This window comes from Pyrus communis, chromosome 2 (genome assembly GCF_041283825.1).
Source record: "Pyrus communis isolate YQ-2024b chromosome 2, ASM4128382v1, whole genome shotgun sequence".
Taxonomy (NCBI): Eukaryota; Viridiplantae; Streptophyta; class Magnoliopsida; order Rosales; family Rosaceae; genus Pyrus; species Pyrus communis.
Window position 1 is genome coordinate 5,799,391 of NC_142566.1, and position 14,780 is coordinate 5,814,170.

Below are 14,780 nucleotides of genomic sequence, written 5' to 3' on the forward strand. Positions count from 1 at the left end.
ACATAATAAAATAATAAAACAGAAAATAAAAGGTTTCCTATTTGAACTAAAATTCGGACTTCTCAGAAAATCACATTTTTTACACCAAATCAACTCCGATTTGGTCCCAAGAGGTCTCTTTTTAAATCTGAAGATGTCCCTACAAATCCTCAGATGAAATCTTCCTCAAAATATACCATCTTGACCTTCAAAATACCCAGAACGTCCAAAAACGTCAATATGGGAAAGCTGCGCACTGGGCCTTAATTTCATCGCCACGGTCAAACGGCTTCGTAGAAAAATCTGTAATTTTGGTACAATCATCTTGAAAGACTCACGAACATCCAATTGGAATCACTCCAAAATTCATCCGTTTGATCACTTTTTGCTCCAGAGGAAGTCGAATGTCCTACATTGGAAATATATAACAAAGTTTCAAAATTCTACCAAAATAACCAATAAATTAATACTAAAATTCGGGTAAAATATATGGTATAATATGGACTCATCAAAGACTCCCGTTTATGATGTTTGTATCTCGAAGATAAGTTATCATAGTCAGTTTTCAACTTAGTGTACAAACAACCGTAGCATTTTCACCCACCAACTGGTCTGCTCTTGGGGATTGATATAAATAACCTTGTTTTCCATAACTGCAAGGCTTAACCTGCTGGGGTCCATATACTTGATGCTATAGTTGGTAGAGAGTATTATCATGCTAATAAAACTTATATCAGTTCATACTCATAATTGTATCATCTCAAACTATCAAGTGGAGATCACCTCATGTTCCTAAACTCAAAATTAATTTTGATGGCTCTGTGGTGGACTTTCAGACTGCTGTTGAATTATATATGAGATTTGAAAGGTTCACCTATTGTGGTTGGGACCCACAATCCTAGAGAATGTGCAATTTATGTTGCTAAAGCTCTTGCTCTTCGTGATGTTTTGAGATTTGCAAAGGTCGAGAGTTTTAAGAAGGTGTGTGTTGAAGGAGATTCCAAGCTTATCATTAATTTCATTTTCAAACAAGTGTAGAACACCCTGGCGATTGAGGACAATCGTTGATGACATCGGATCTCTGAGCAATTCCTTTTCTTTTATTTCTTGGTCTAATGCCTTTCATTAGGCGAATTTTCTTGCCAATGTCATTACTAATGTCGGTCACTCGATCCAAGACACTTATACTTTGGGATAGGTCCTTACCAACTATTGCTAGAAGTGTTTTCTTGTTTAATTGTACTAGAAAATTGTGGTACTAGAGATTTCTCTCTTTAATCAAAGTTATTTTTTCATAAAAAGGTAAAATAAAATAAAAAATCCTGGTCTACTCTCGGTATCTTTTACCCTTTACGGTAGATGATAGCCAATGTGAGCAGCCTAGCATATATTTAACGGATATATCTTTTCTTTTGGATCTAATAATTGATTGAAATGTGTTTAGAATAATGTTTTGGCCTCATCGATTGTGTTCAGTCCCACCAAGTGCGCGTAGAGATGTATATATTAGCTAAGCCTAATAAAACAGAGAAATTCCTATAAGCCGATCAAAACGACGCGTACAGCACAGAAGCAGCAGCTTAGGATTCCATGCAAAGAGCCTTGAATACGCATCTACCAGCTACCAGAGACTCAGAGATACACTCTCTCTCTCTCTCTCTCTCTCTCTCGCATACTATATAAAATTTTAAAAACATATATATATAATATAAAGTGCATGTGGATTAGGAGGTTACCAAATACCAATCCGTTGTGGTTGTGATGTTGAATCTTTGCACGTGAAGTGTCCCCTTCCAACTTCCAACCTTGCTTGGTTTTCACCGTCAATCATTAGCTTGGCTTATATACGAAAGTAAGTGATTAATTTAATATGATAAACACATTAACATGCAAATAATCTTTGCACGTGTAGAGCTACCTTCCAAATAATAATATATTAATGAGATTGTATGTCTACAGTTATTTAGTTTAACGAGTTTCAGTCTTTAGATTTAGAATATTTCAAGCTCAGATCTCATGAACCATGGTTTTAGACAAAATAACAACAACAATAACCATAATGAGATTGTATGTATGCATTTAAGTCTGGTGTAGTGTATTGTTCTCAAGGAAAAAGTTATATGGTTCTATTGAAGTTCAGCTCAAAGTATGAGTCTGGCTTCAATATTGCTATGTAGCATTTAGTGCTACAAGTGGTTTAAGCGTTATATTTGGTTTCCACAACTGTTAGATCTTTTATTTCAATCTTGGTCTTTCATTTTCTGGATCACTTTACTATGTATTATTGAAGAAATTTTTAAAAATACGTGTAATGTCTACAACTAGTGTAGAGACTCCGAGACCTAGGTAAGAGACTTAATCATGATTTTATCGTATGCAAAGTTTTAACAAGACGTAATTAAACTACACAATAACATTCCGAATCTTACCTCGTTAACCACCACTTTATTCCTGATGTCAAGAATAATATATATATATATGTATAATTTTTTATTATTATAAAGAAAATAAAAAGTTCAAAACTAATACAATAATTAAAGAGATAAGAGAATTTCAAACGCCAGACATATGGGTAGAAACCAAATACCATATTCAACCACTTGCATCTTCATTATAAGAAGAAAGCTCTATAGAAAGGTTCTATAGCTCTAAAGCATTCTATAGCAAGGTTCTTTCTTCTATCTAATTCTTTTTAGTTTTTTTAATTCTGGGTTCGAGGCTTCAAGTTGGTGAGTCTGCTTGATTGTGGTCAAGGGGAGGTTGTAATGCTTCTATGAGTCTTCCCGGCCTCCGAAATAGGTGGATAACCATAATTTGCCACCAGTTGTCCCCCTTTTGAAAAAAAAAAATTAAATTAATCAACTTTGTTAAGGAAAACTAACTCAATCACCAAAGGGCAAGGGGAGTATGGCTCGTTTGGATGTGCTTTTAAAATGATTGAAAGCGCTTTTAGAGAAAATGTGTTTTGGTTCCAAAAGCACTTAAAGTGCTTTCTGCAAGAAGCACCAATTATGTGCTTCTTCCATGAAGCACTTTATGTGCTTTTCTAGAATTTACTTGCATTTTTACTAATGATTGGTTTCAAAAACATTTTTACCAAACATGCTTTCAGTCATTTTGAAAACATATTCAAACGAGCTCTGTTTAAAAACATCACCAAAAATCGTAAGTTAATTAAAACTATAGGTGATATGTATATATGCATGCATGAGTGACGTATCCATGCGCTAATTGCTTGCTTGTTCAATGGAGTTGTTATTTTGTAACATAAAAAGGGGAGCTGTTATTTTGTCCACTACGATTAAGTCAAAACCGCCGAACCAGAAAATCGTGGTAAAAAATTAAAAAAAAATTAAAAAATTGTAAAAACCACGTTGACCAAAAAAGTCAAAACTGAGACAAAAACCGAACCAGACCGTCTCAAACAATTCCGGTTCCGATTTGAAAATACCAAGAACCAGAGGAACCGGAATTGGTTCAGTCAAAGCATTGATTTGCAAGCCAAAGGATTCCTCTTTGGTTTGGAGCTATAAGCTGCCCTCACAGTCTAGTGGTAACCCGAGAGGTCACTAAAGTCAGGAAATACAGCCCGGTCAACTGAGGCTAGAAAAACAAGCGAAAGAACGAGTAGGACTAGGAGAGGAATGCCTCCACTTAGGCCTTTAGGTTAGCGCTTGGGGCTCTATCCTCTAGACAGAGAGTAGACGGTTACCTAGAAAATTCATGAGCTAATATTCTATGTTCATTCACATGTTCATTGTATGTAAATTCCCGCTTGTTGACATGGTTCTAGTCTTGGTAAGGGTGCTTTCGGTGTTGATATTGAGAGCTAGTTCGGAGTTGGTCACTCTTGTGAAAGGTTTGATGACAATCAACGTTCTTTGCTTTCTATTGTTTCAACGCTCGAGGCTCTGTCTAAAGAAAACCAACGGTTTTGTTGATCCACTTCACCCACACACTTGAAAAGGAGTTTGTTTGGGTTTTGAAAGCCAGTACCATTTCGCGGCCGTACTTGTAGTTGATTTGGGAAACAGTCACCACTCTAAGTGATGTCGAAAGGGCCATAAATTTCGTCGTTAAACTGAAATGTAGCCAGCTGTAAATTCGCCAAAAATGGTACTTAGAATCGGATCACAAGTATTTACAAGAGAATGTGAATCCCTCAAATGTCACAATAATAACTCATAACTATTACTAGAGTGCAAATGTGCGAAAGACCATCCCGCTATTTCACGACGACAACGATATCTTCGAAAATAACAAGTCATTTTCCAATCATTTGTCAAACAAGGCACCAACTCTGAAAGTGACCTGAACTACTTTTATATTGAAGTCTACGAGCAATGATCGCACAACCCATCTTAATCAGCAATGTCACTCTCAAACATGGATGCCACAGAAAAGTTTGAAAATTTCGCAAAAAATGAAGGTGATGAGTAATGTACTATAGATGATAACCAAGAAATCTAGATCGTCGATGAAAAGATGAAGCAACGTATGAGCCATGTCAAGTATGGGCCAAGAGGAAGGGATAATCTAGTGAAAGACCACACAATTAAATAAGGATCACCCAAGTGAAATCATAAATGACTCTGACAGGGTACAGGTACAGAACTCTATGCTCACTCAGCAATAGCAAGGTTTGAGACTATACTCTTAAGTTCATTCAGTCCAGAATTTCACAAAGGCATCCAAAAATGCTTTAAATACATCCCAAAGTGGGTTACCTTCTGGTCTGGTCTTTTTGGATTCACCTTCCCATGATTCACTGCCCAAAGAAACAATTGACGAGAAAAATTAATGATCCTGAAATGTCAATACTGCCATGTATTTGCATTTTCACAAGTAAAAAAGAAAACGCTGAACTGTTACAACATATCCTTACAGATTAATTCTGTCCAAAGTTGGTTTGCTTCCTTTCTTCAAGCTACCGCTGGTCTGGACATCAACTTCATCTTCAATCACAACCACGTCTTTGGTTTTCGACTGCTCGCTACTACCACTGGTACCGTTGGAAATCTTTGTATGTAAGCTATCTGGAGCTTTGTCAGCCTGTAAATATGTACCAACAGTTGAAGTTTATAAGTCAATAAATCTGAAATTTCCACTCTGACATGTTTTGAACAATAATAGGTATAGCTATCTTCCCAACATTGTTAAGAAAAAAAAGCATTTTCATTCAATGTTATGGGTAATCAAATCTTTACCATCACTATCAATCTACGAGACAATGTTAAAGCATTTCCAACCAACAATAATAACATCCATACTTGAAGAAGATAATATCACAATATGAAAACTGAGCACACATTTTAATCATGAATTGTGAAAATGCAAATACATGGCAATATTGACACTTCAGTTTTAAAGTATGATGGGTAATTAGGAGAAAATGGAGAAAAATCTACACACAACATTCCAATTTGGTACTACCTTAGTTCCTGCGGTTAGCTGGTTTTGGTCGGAGATCTCAGAGGTTGGAACATCTTTATGAGGTGATTTGACATTAAGGTCTGTGCTTCCTGTTTCATGCACAATACCTTCGTTAAAGGTTGAGTAATTTGAGCTTTCAACTGATGGATCTATGGCATTTCCTAGTGCTTCATCCACTGGGCTGGATTTGTTTTCAACCAATGGACTTGAAAGATTCATCGCTACATTGTCATCCATGCTCTTCATGGAATATAATCCATCCACTTGCGAACTATCAACACCAGCTAACTCCAACCCTCTAGTTCCCTTGTCCTCAGAAGACTTAGTCAAATCCGTTACTTCTTGTAACCTTCCATCCAAGCCCGGTGTCGCATTTACCGGCTTCAATGGGAATGTCTCCACTATCACATCTGCTGTTAAAGGATTCACATTAGACTTGGATGTTGCCTGAACATCTTCAGCATTCTTCTCTGCTTCCAAAGGTTCAACTGTCTGTGGTTCTGTACATGTTCGTTCCTCCCTTTCTTTATCTTTCCTATCCATCTGGCTACCATTGATTAGTCCATTGCCAAAACTCTGATATTCAGGCCCAATACAATGCCCATTCGAATCTATAGATTCAACAGCAACATGCTTCTCTATTTCCACAGGTCCATTTGCTTGTAACTCTGTACTTTTGGGTTCATTAAATTCTTTGTCATTCACTTCTATTTGAGTACTATTGATGATTCGTCCATTCTCAAACATCTGATGTTCAGGTGCAACTAAATGCCCATCGGAAGCGAAAACAAGTTGTTCAATTGCACCCTGATTTTGATTGGCGACGAACAGCAATTCATTTGATGATATTGACAAAGAATTTTGTGGTTCTGCAGCAATGGTACCCAATGGATTGTGTTCCCAGAACTGATCAATGGTCTGCTGCTCCTCTACAGTAAACTTAGCAGGACCAAGCACTCTATTTTCCTGAATTATATCTCGAACAATTTCTCGTACAGTGTAGAAAGACCCACCAACTTCTTTGTGGGTCAGATTAAGTGATGGAAAACTCCCATTGTTTATTTTCTGATACCTGTAAGCAAGATTATTAAAAAGGCTGAACTTGCATGCTTTTAAGAATTTCACAAATGGAAACTAGAAATTCAGTAAAGTAAGACGGATGTGGAAGTCAATTGCAAGAAAACACACAATATCACTACCATATCCAAATGCTCCCATCAACTTCTAACAGGAAAGAATACTCCTGCATATGCCTATCAAAAGTTGGTCCAACTAAACATTATCACAAGTTCAACACAAGTATACGTTTTATTCTTACAAAACAGGAAGATCCTTTACTATAAGTTTCTCCATTTAAGTGAACTAAACATATAGAAAATAAAAGTAAAACGTTCGTAAAAGAGTGCTTCCACAGAATAAATTTTCTAGTATTCTCGGGTGAGTGAAAAAAAAAACTCAGAATCGTATGTCAATCAATTTGGCTGGCAACGAATCCAAGAATGCATTAATCTTCAAATTTAGTCAAAATCTATAAGTGGATATAAACGGTTATATATATTTTGTATATCCGTTTATGTACTCACAATAGTTACATGATTCTTGATCAATTTATAAATAACTACAATCATAGCTCAATTAAGATTTTGACAAAGCTTATCCAGAAGATAGAAACAGGGAACTAAAAATCGGCCCACACCTTAATAATATACAGATGTACAAAGTATCCTATATTTATATTCAATTACCCTGAGTAAAGAGTAAGGAGAAGATTAGTGCCCGTAATCCTAGTAGATTTCATCAGAACTACATTGTTTAGAAGATTAGTGATTTCTCTTTTCTTCTTCTCATAAGTTACAATAGTAGAAAATATAAACAATGAAACAATGATGTTATTACTTTTTTATAAAGGATTCAACCATTGCCTTCCTCTCTTCCTTTGAACGCCGAATTCTGGACCTCCTTCCTTCAGATTCATTATTTTTAGCTAGGGCGAATGTCTGCCCAACCCAACCACCCTTTATAGAATGCATTACACTCAAAGCTCAACACCTTCTGAAATTCAAGCCTGCACATACGTAATATTTATGAGATATAGAAAAGGTACTTATATAAAATCCTAATAAACAGATACTAAAAACCTAATAAACAGATACTAAGAACTGAAACAAAAGAATTTTTGAAAAGAAAAGAAACAATGTGATATAAAACAGATCAAGTAGTAATGAAAGGCCAGTGAAGCCAATCCTGAACTTTAACGGAGAACCAAAATGAAGACATATATAAGCATCTGTAACCGTCATGAGTCATGAGTCTTACTTTCCACTTGGAAAAAAAAATGATCCTGACTGTACTATTATTATCAAAATCCACAAGCTTATCAGTCAAGAATGGAAGCTTAATTAAGTTATGAGAAAAAAAGGAAAAAATATGTAAAAATTTATACCACCTTTATCGTATTCAATACAGCTTACAGGGAGAAGAAGTGAAAAATTGATGGCGAAATTTCTTTTGTACATGAACAACAAAAACCAAGCACAACGACACCAAAAGCTGACCCAACACTTCTGGGAATCATGATTTCTTTGCAATTTGGTATCAAAATATCGGTATTCAAAACAAGATCATAAAGAAATTTCAATACAAGTGTAAGTTCCTCTTTTCAAATTTCAAATCCAAATTTCTTTCATTTCATCTGAAGTTCAGAAGAATAGACAGCCAGCAGAGGTAAAATGGGGAAATCAAAAAGAAGCCCAAGAAATCTTTTCTTCGATCAACCGGCCGCTACGAGTAAATACGGTGAGCTTTGAGTAACTACGTGAAGAAATTGAGTGTGAAAAACATACACTAGAAGTGTGTTGTGTGTATCTGTATATATGCGTACAAAAGACAAGAATCAAAAATCAAGAGACAGTGACAGAAACAAAATCCAAGAGCAACCCACACGAGAAAACATCTATATCAACAAAACCCAACAATCAAAACATGAATTTTACACAACTCAACAACTTACAGCTGCCATGCACTTCATTATGCCTAAATTCCAACAATTAAATTTACAAAAAAAAAATCTGGAAATGACAGTCAGAATAAAGCATAAATAATGGGGAGAGAGAAGAACAGAAAGAGAGAAAGAGAGAGAGAGAGAGAGAGAGAGAGAATCACCTGAAGAGATGGGGACGATTACGTTTTGGGGTTTTTCCAAAACCCTACTACTACACTACTTACAGAGTGAGAGATGACAGAGATAAACGCGGCAGCCAAAAGTCAAAACATATAAAAGGCAAGACAATGCCACTGTTGTTGAGTGGCAACATTGTAAATTGGCGAGGGTGTTTTTTCTTCTTTTTTTCTTTCTTTTTTTCTTTTTTTTTATGCAATTGGCGAGGGTGTGTAAGGGTGCGGGAGATGTGTAAAACATTATGTTTGGATAAACAAATTTAAGATTATTAAGGAATTTTAAAATGATGAAAATTGAAATGACAGAATTTTACTTTTTAAAATTTGTGAATTATCTTGTTTGGTTAACCTAAAAAAATATGAAATTGAATATGAAATTTGTGCAAGTTTTTTTTTTTTTCTACGCGAAAATTTTAAATTTCAAATTCCAAGTTTTTTTTTTTTTTTTTTACGAGAAAATTATAAATTTCTATGCTTATGAATCTAAACAAGGAAATTAGTATATATCGATTTATAAATCCTTATTTTTATCTAAATTTTAAGTTTATTTTTTTTTTATCCAAATATAGTGTAAGTTAGAAGGGTGGTAATTGGCAAAATCATAAATACTCAATTCGGGTCGTTCTACAAACGCCCATGAGTGCAAATTTGGGTTAGACTTTGGTAGGGTAGAGGAAGAGAATAACCTTGTCAATTACTTTTGTATCCCTTTGTCTAATGACCAATAAGCCCTTACCAAATAAATGAAATTTATATTTAAAGTATTTTTTTTTAGTCAAAATTGTCCATGAGATTGTCATAAGGAAAATTTTATTTAAACCTATGTAACATATTTCTACACTCAACTTAAATGTCAGATGCTAATTGTCTTTTTTACCCTAGTGCATAATTCTCATCAAGTACCAAATGAATTAATAATAATATATCGATAAACTCACCCATTATAATTAAACGTTACCATGACTCCTTGTTTATCATACGTTCATTCCAACTGAAACCCTAATAACTTTTATAGAGAAAAACAAGTTTTTTTTTATAGTTGGATACTAATTTTGAACTTTTGAATCCTCTAACTAAAGTGTGAATCGATTTATGGAAATTTTTTGTTCATTTGATTTCGATTTTTTTTTTTTAATTTTAGAATATGAGTATTTGGGTTTCAATTTTTTTTCGTCAATCCCGGTGTAGTTTGAACTTTCTACAACAGCCGTAAGCAAAAAAATTACGACTTTGTTGCTGTTTGTGGGATTTTCTAAAGCACATCTCTACAAATGTCGTGTTTGTTTCAATATTGAGTGTACCTATTGGTGTGTTTGTTTCAAGTACAGAATTATCTCTACTAAATAATAAAACACTCATTGTTAACCAAAATCCTATAAAATTACCAGTTTAACCCTCTAATTAAAACAGAATATGAATAAGAAATGTGGAGCAGAAATGTAATTTCACACAACCAAATTTTGCTTTTTTTTTTTGGGAGTTTTAACAAAAAAAACTCGCTATACTGTTCACTTTAACGAAAAACCACATTTTTACACTAAAAAGTCAAACCTGATAGGTACTATTCACTTTACCCTTTATTTTGTCCTTAGCGTTAAAACTCAAAGTTTTCAAGTCATTTTCATTAGTTTTCCTTTTTTTTTTTCCAAAGCCTCACCTACATGTAATCCTAACATATCTTTAATTAAAAAAAAAATCTCACTCCCACATTCTCTATCACTGTCTTCCTCTCTCCTTCTATTTCAAAAACCAAAAAAAAAAAAAAATTCACACACTTTATGTGTGCCCATATGCTAGTTAGTGATTAATTCCAAGAGTTCGGACCAACCGTGTCCATTTAGTTATTAGCTCTAAGCAGTCACAATCTTGAGTCTTTGAGAAGATATAATAGTTTGTAACTGCTTATTCAACAACCACTTATGTAATGAAATCAAATACTGACCAAAACTAATTAAGATGAAAATTGGTTGGGGCAATTAGAATGCAGAAGGTAGATTACCTCATTAGAATTACAAAAGTTTGCAGAGAAGAAAGCTGGTCTGTGAAGAGAAGGTGATGCGTTATTATTGTGTTGGTGTTGATAGCAACCCAAGTAAATGGTTTGGTTGAGAGAGCATGAATTTTGGTTTGGTAGAGAGAGAAAGCAAATGGTATAAAGATAACTTTAAATTTTGTTTTGGGCAACCAAAAAAAAAATTAAAATTTTAAATTACGTTTTTTTTTTTTTTTTTTTTTGGTAAATTGGAAATATTATTCTAGGGCAAAGGCTAAGTAAAGTTACACAGAGATCCAAACACAACTTAAGTACATAACAAAAAATTGGGCCTCAAAAGCGCACAAAAAAGAGCCCAAAACAAGAAAACCCTAGCACCTTGCAGTCCCCAACAACAAAAAGGAGACCAGATTCTGAAACTAAACTCGCACAAATGGTAGAAGAACTCTCAAAGAGAGAGAAGTTTTCTCACCAAAACGGGAGAGAATAAGTTATCCATTAGGCTATTTTGCCTAGGCTATTTTAAATTAGGTTTGGAATGGTAGTTTAATAAATTTTGGTTTAAAGAGGTATTAATTCTTTAATTAAAAAATAATAATATGGGCGTAAAGAGTAAGTTAAGTGTAGAAAGAGGTTATATGGGTTCAAATAAAATTTCTCTTGTCATAACTCCTCATTTTGGTCCATCAGATTGTCCACCGTCAATCATTTGGTCATTCTATGAAAAATATCTCTTAAATTATAGAAACCTTTTGCTCAAGTGAAGGAATTGATTTGATAAAAATACCCTCAAATTAATGGAGTTTTTCACAAAAGGACAAAAATTATTGGCGTGGATAATCTTATGGACTAGTTATATCGATTTTAAATCTCAGAGACTAAAGTGAGGAGTTATATCAATCTTAAAGAACATTTTTATTAAAAAGTGTTTAAAATATAGAACAGTTCAAATTGCAAACAATTTCAAGACCCATTGATTGAATAGTCCCAGCCACCATAAAGTCGTAGGCCTCCTTTAGTGGCTCGAGTATGGGTTAGAGCATCTCCAAATGAGACGTCAAATTCAAAACATCAAATTTCAATCTGATGGCTGACTTGATAATTTAACATATTGTCAATATTTTCCTTCCAACTGATAGGCCAAAATTTATTGCTTTATTTTAAAAAAATAAAAATAAAAATAATAAAAGTTGGGTTGTTTTTTGTTTAAAAATAGTTAAATAATACTTAAATGTACTAGCATTTAAGGTAAGGCAAGTGGAATGCCTTTGGAAATAGCAAAAACCATATTTGAAGGCAGCTTCAAATTTGACATCTCTTTGTCCATGTCAGCTTAGCCTTCTTTTCCATGTTAGCTTTAACATCTCGATTAGAGTAAATGATACGTCATTTGTTATTGTTATATGTCTATTTGGCATTTTTGACATCTCTTTTGGAGATGATCTTAATGAGAGCTCTTAGCTAAAATTTGTGGAGGATTTAAAAAATAATAATCAACTCCAATCATGCTCCCACTTATAAGTGAAAAGTCTTAGATTAGATTTTCTCAAAAAGACAAATTTGAACTAAATTATTATAACTATTGTGAGGTTAGCTTCCTCCCTACACCCGTAAGTACAGATAATGTCATATGTATTCCAATCATTATCCCTATTTACCTCCTAAGACGGTGAAAAAGAAAGAAGGGTCTAGCCGAAAGATTTATCAGTGTACCCTTGAACATAAGACGGTACATGAGGATGGCAACGATTCAGTTTGGAGACGGAAATGTTATATCCATCCCCATAATCATGAAAATTAATCATATTCATAACCACAAATTAATCATCGGGGATTATCCATAACCATACTCACTTGGTAATGCATATCCCATCAGTTAACGGTTATATCCATCTTCGTCAAAAACAAAAATTTATTTTGATCCAATTGACGCACAATAATTTAGTAGATATTAATTTCGTCATTAAATAGCCATGTAACATCCAACATCGCCCAAGGGAGTGGATCATGTAAGCCTTATATGTATATTCTCATATCTACCTAGTACGAGGTTTTTTGGGAGCTTACTGGCTTCGGGTTCCATAGGAACTCCGAAGTTAAGTGAGTTCGGGCAAAATCATTCCCAAGATGGGTGACCCATTGGGAAGTTCTTGTGTGAGTTCCCAGAAACAAAACCGTGAGAGTGTGGTAGGGGCCCAAATAGGACAATATCGTGCTACAATAGAGTTGAGCCCGGGATGTGGTAGGGGCCCAGGCAGAGATGTGACAATTTGGTATCAGAGCCAATCCCTGGTTGAATATGTGCTGACGAGGACGTCAGGGCCCTAAGGGGGGTGGATTGTAACATCCCACATTGCCCAGGGGAGTGGATCTTGTAAGCCTTATATGTATATTCTCATCTTTACCTAGCACGAGGCCTTTTGGGAGCTCACTGGCTTCGGGTTCTGTAGGAACTCCGAAGTTAAACGAGTTTGGGCGAGAGCATTCCCAGGATGGGTGACCCATTGGGAAGTTATCGTGTGAGTTTCCAAAAACAAAATCGTGAGGCTGTGGTAGGGGCCCAAAGCGGACAATATCGTGCAGAGATGGAGTCGAACTCGAGATGTGGTGGGGGCCTGGACCGGGATGTGACAAGCCACGTCCAATAATAAAAAACATAACAATGATTGAATTTTGGCAAGTATAAAAATAGGAGTATTGAATAAAATAGTGTTAATGTTGATTGTTGATATCTCCCATAAGCATGATATTTGGTGCATAATGAACATAGTATAGGGTTCAGCGAATACTATTATATTATATACTAAATATTTATGCGGTGATTAATGAATATGGTAATAGTAGTATAGGTTCACTCAAATATAAATATAATATTTATATATATTATGAAAATTGTTATTAGCACTCCAAAAATCTCATTTGGCATTCCAAACTTTCTATAATTAGAAAGAAAAATGCATTTATGAGAGTGCAGAATGAGATTTTTGAAATGCTAATAACAGTTTCCTATTCTACTATATATTATATATATTATTCGGTTCAGATTCGGATTCAGGGATGGATATGAAGTGCTAATAACAGTTCCCTAAACCCCTGGTTGAAGTAAAATTTCTTAAAGAGCTTCCAAAAAACCATTTTTGATATATATATATATATATATATATTGTCAAAAAGTAATTTTTATTACTAAGAGAGTATAAGTACATACAAGGGGGCCCAAATACACTTTAAACACAAAACAAAAAGTGAACGCCCAACACTAAACGAAAACCCAACCCGAGGGAAGAGCCCAAAACAGAAAAACACAAAAGCAAAAAATCCCTAAAAGACTAGCTTCCTTCGCCGCCGTCAAAGTACCTGCCGTCGACCACAAGCCAGCATTCCATGCCCTAGATCGCACCAAACACAACCCCATAATCAGAAAAGATGAAGGCTCCATCTTCCTCCACCAAGCACCACACAAATCAAAACTGCAGCCACCAAAGGAAGAAGCTAGTGGGAAAGAACTTTCCCCCAACAACAAAGCCGAAAACAACATACAATTGGAAGGTGGTGGTGCGTACACCCAAGCTGAAGCTCAACACACCTTCCGAGAAAGCTGCGAAATGCGGGCAAAAGATATGGTTGTAGAATTGGACATGTGTGAGAACGATGGAGGGCAGAAGCAAATAGAAAAGTCAGAAGATGGCTGGATTAGAGTCATGGAGGTGGAAAAACTAGAGGGAGAAGAAGAAAAAGAAGGTTCGAAGTGGGACTTTCTAATTGAGGCCGATGCAAGGTAAGATCGGAGGCCATAAGGGGGTGGATTACCAAGAAAAACGGGTCGAAATACATGGAGAACGCCAGTCGCACAGATAAGGGAAGAGAGACAAAAGAAGAAGAAAAAGGGATGCCACCTACCCTGGTCACTACTAGGGCCGGCGACTGAGCGGGTTGACGGAATTAGGAGCACTCACACACCGGTGAGAAAGTCCTAAACACATCTATAAAACACAAAGAATGATTGAGATGCTCTTACCCTATAACATTTCTGCAGTTTTCCATTCATTCCATCGCTATGTACAACACAATGTGTAATAGGGATGGGACCAACATAGTCGGTTGGGCCAACACAAGTAGTTAATCTTGTCGAATCTTTCCCAACACGAACAATAAAATCGCTGGTCGATTCAGTGTGACAAAAATCAAAACAAGAAAC

General features: G+C 35.3%; 1 protein-coding gene across 4 annotated transcripts; it reads right to left on the minus strand.

Moving 5' to 3' along the window:
• Positions 1–4,511: 4,511 nt before the first annotated feature.
• Positions 4,512–8,676, minus strand: LOC137748643 (uncharacterized). Of its 4 annotated transcripts, none has more exons than XM_088683235.1 (6): positions 8,575–8,676; positions 7,309–7,477; positions 6,612–6,665; positions 5,413–6,484; positions 4,865–5,031; positions 4,512–4,747 (listed from the first exon to the last, which is right to left on the minus strand). In XM_088683235.1, exons 2-6 carry the CDS (start codon positions 7,440–7,442, stop codon positions 4,642–4,644), a joined length of 1,533 nt encoding a protein of 510 aa, XP_088539361.1. In that variant the 5' UTR covers positions 7,443–7,477; positions 8,575–8,676; the 3' UTR covers positions 4,512–4,641. The 4 variants fall into 4 exon arrangements, with proteins under 4 accessions (XP_088539361.1, XP_088539368.1, XP_068344910.2 ...); XM_088683242.1 differs by lacking the exon at positions 8,575–8,676 and adding an exon at positions 7,158–7,215 and having other exon boundaries at positions 7,309–7,438; XM_068488809.2 differs by lacking the exon at positions 6,612–6,665.
• Positions 8,677–14,780: the final 6,104 nt, after the last annotated feature.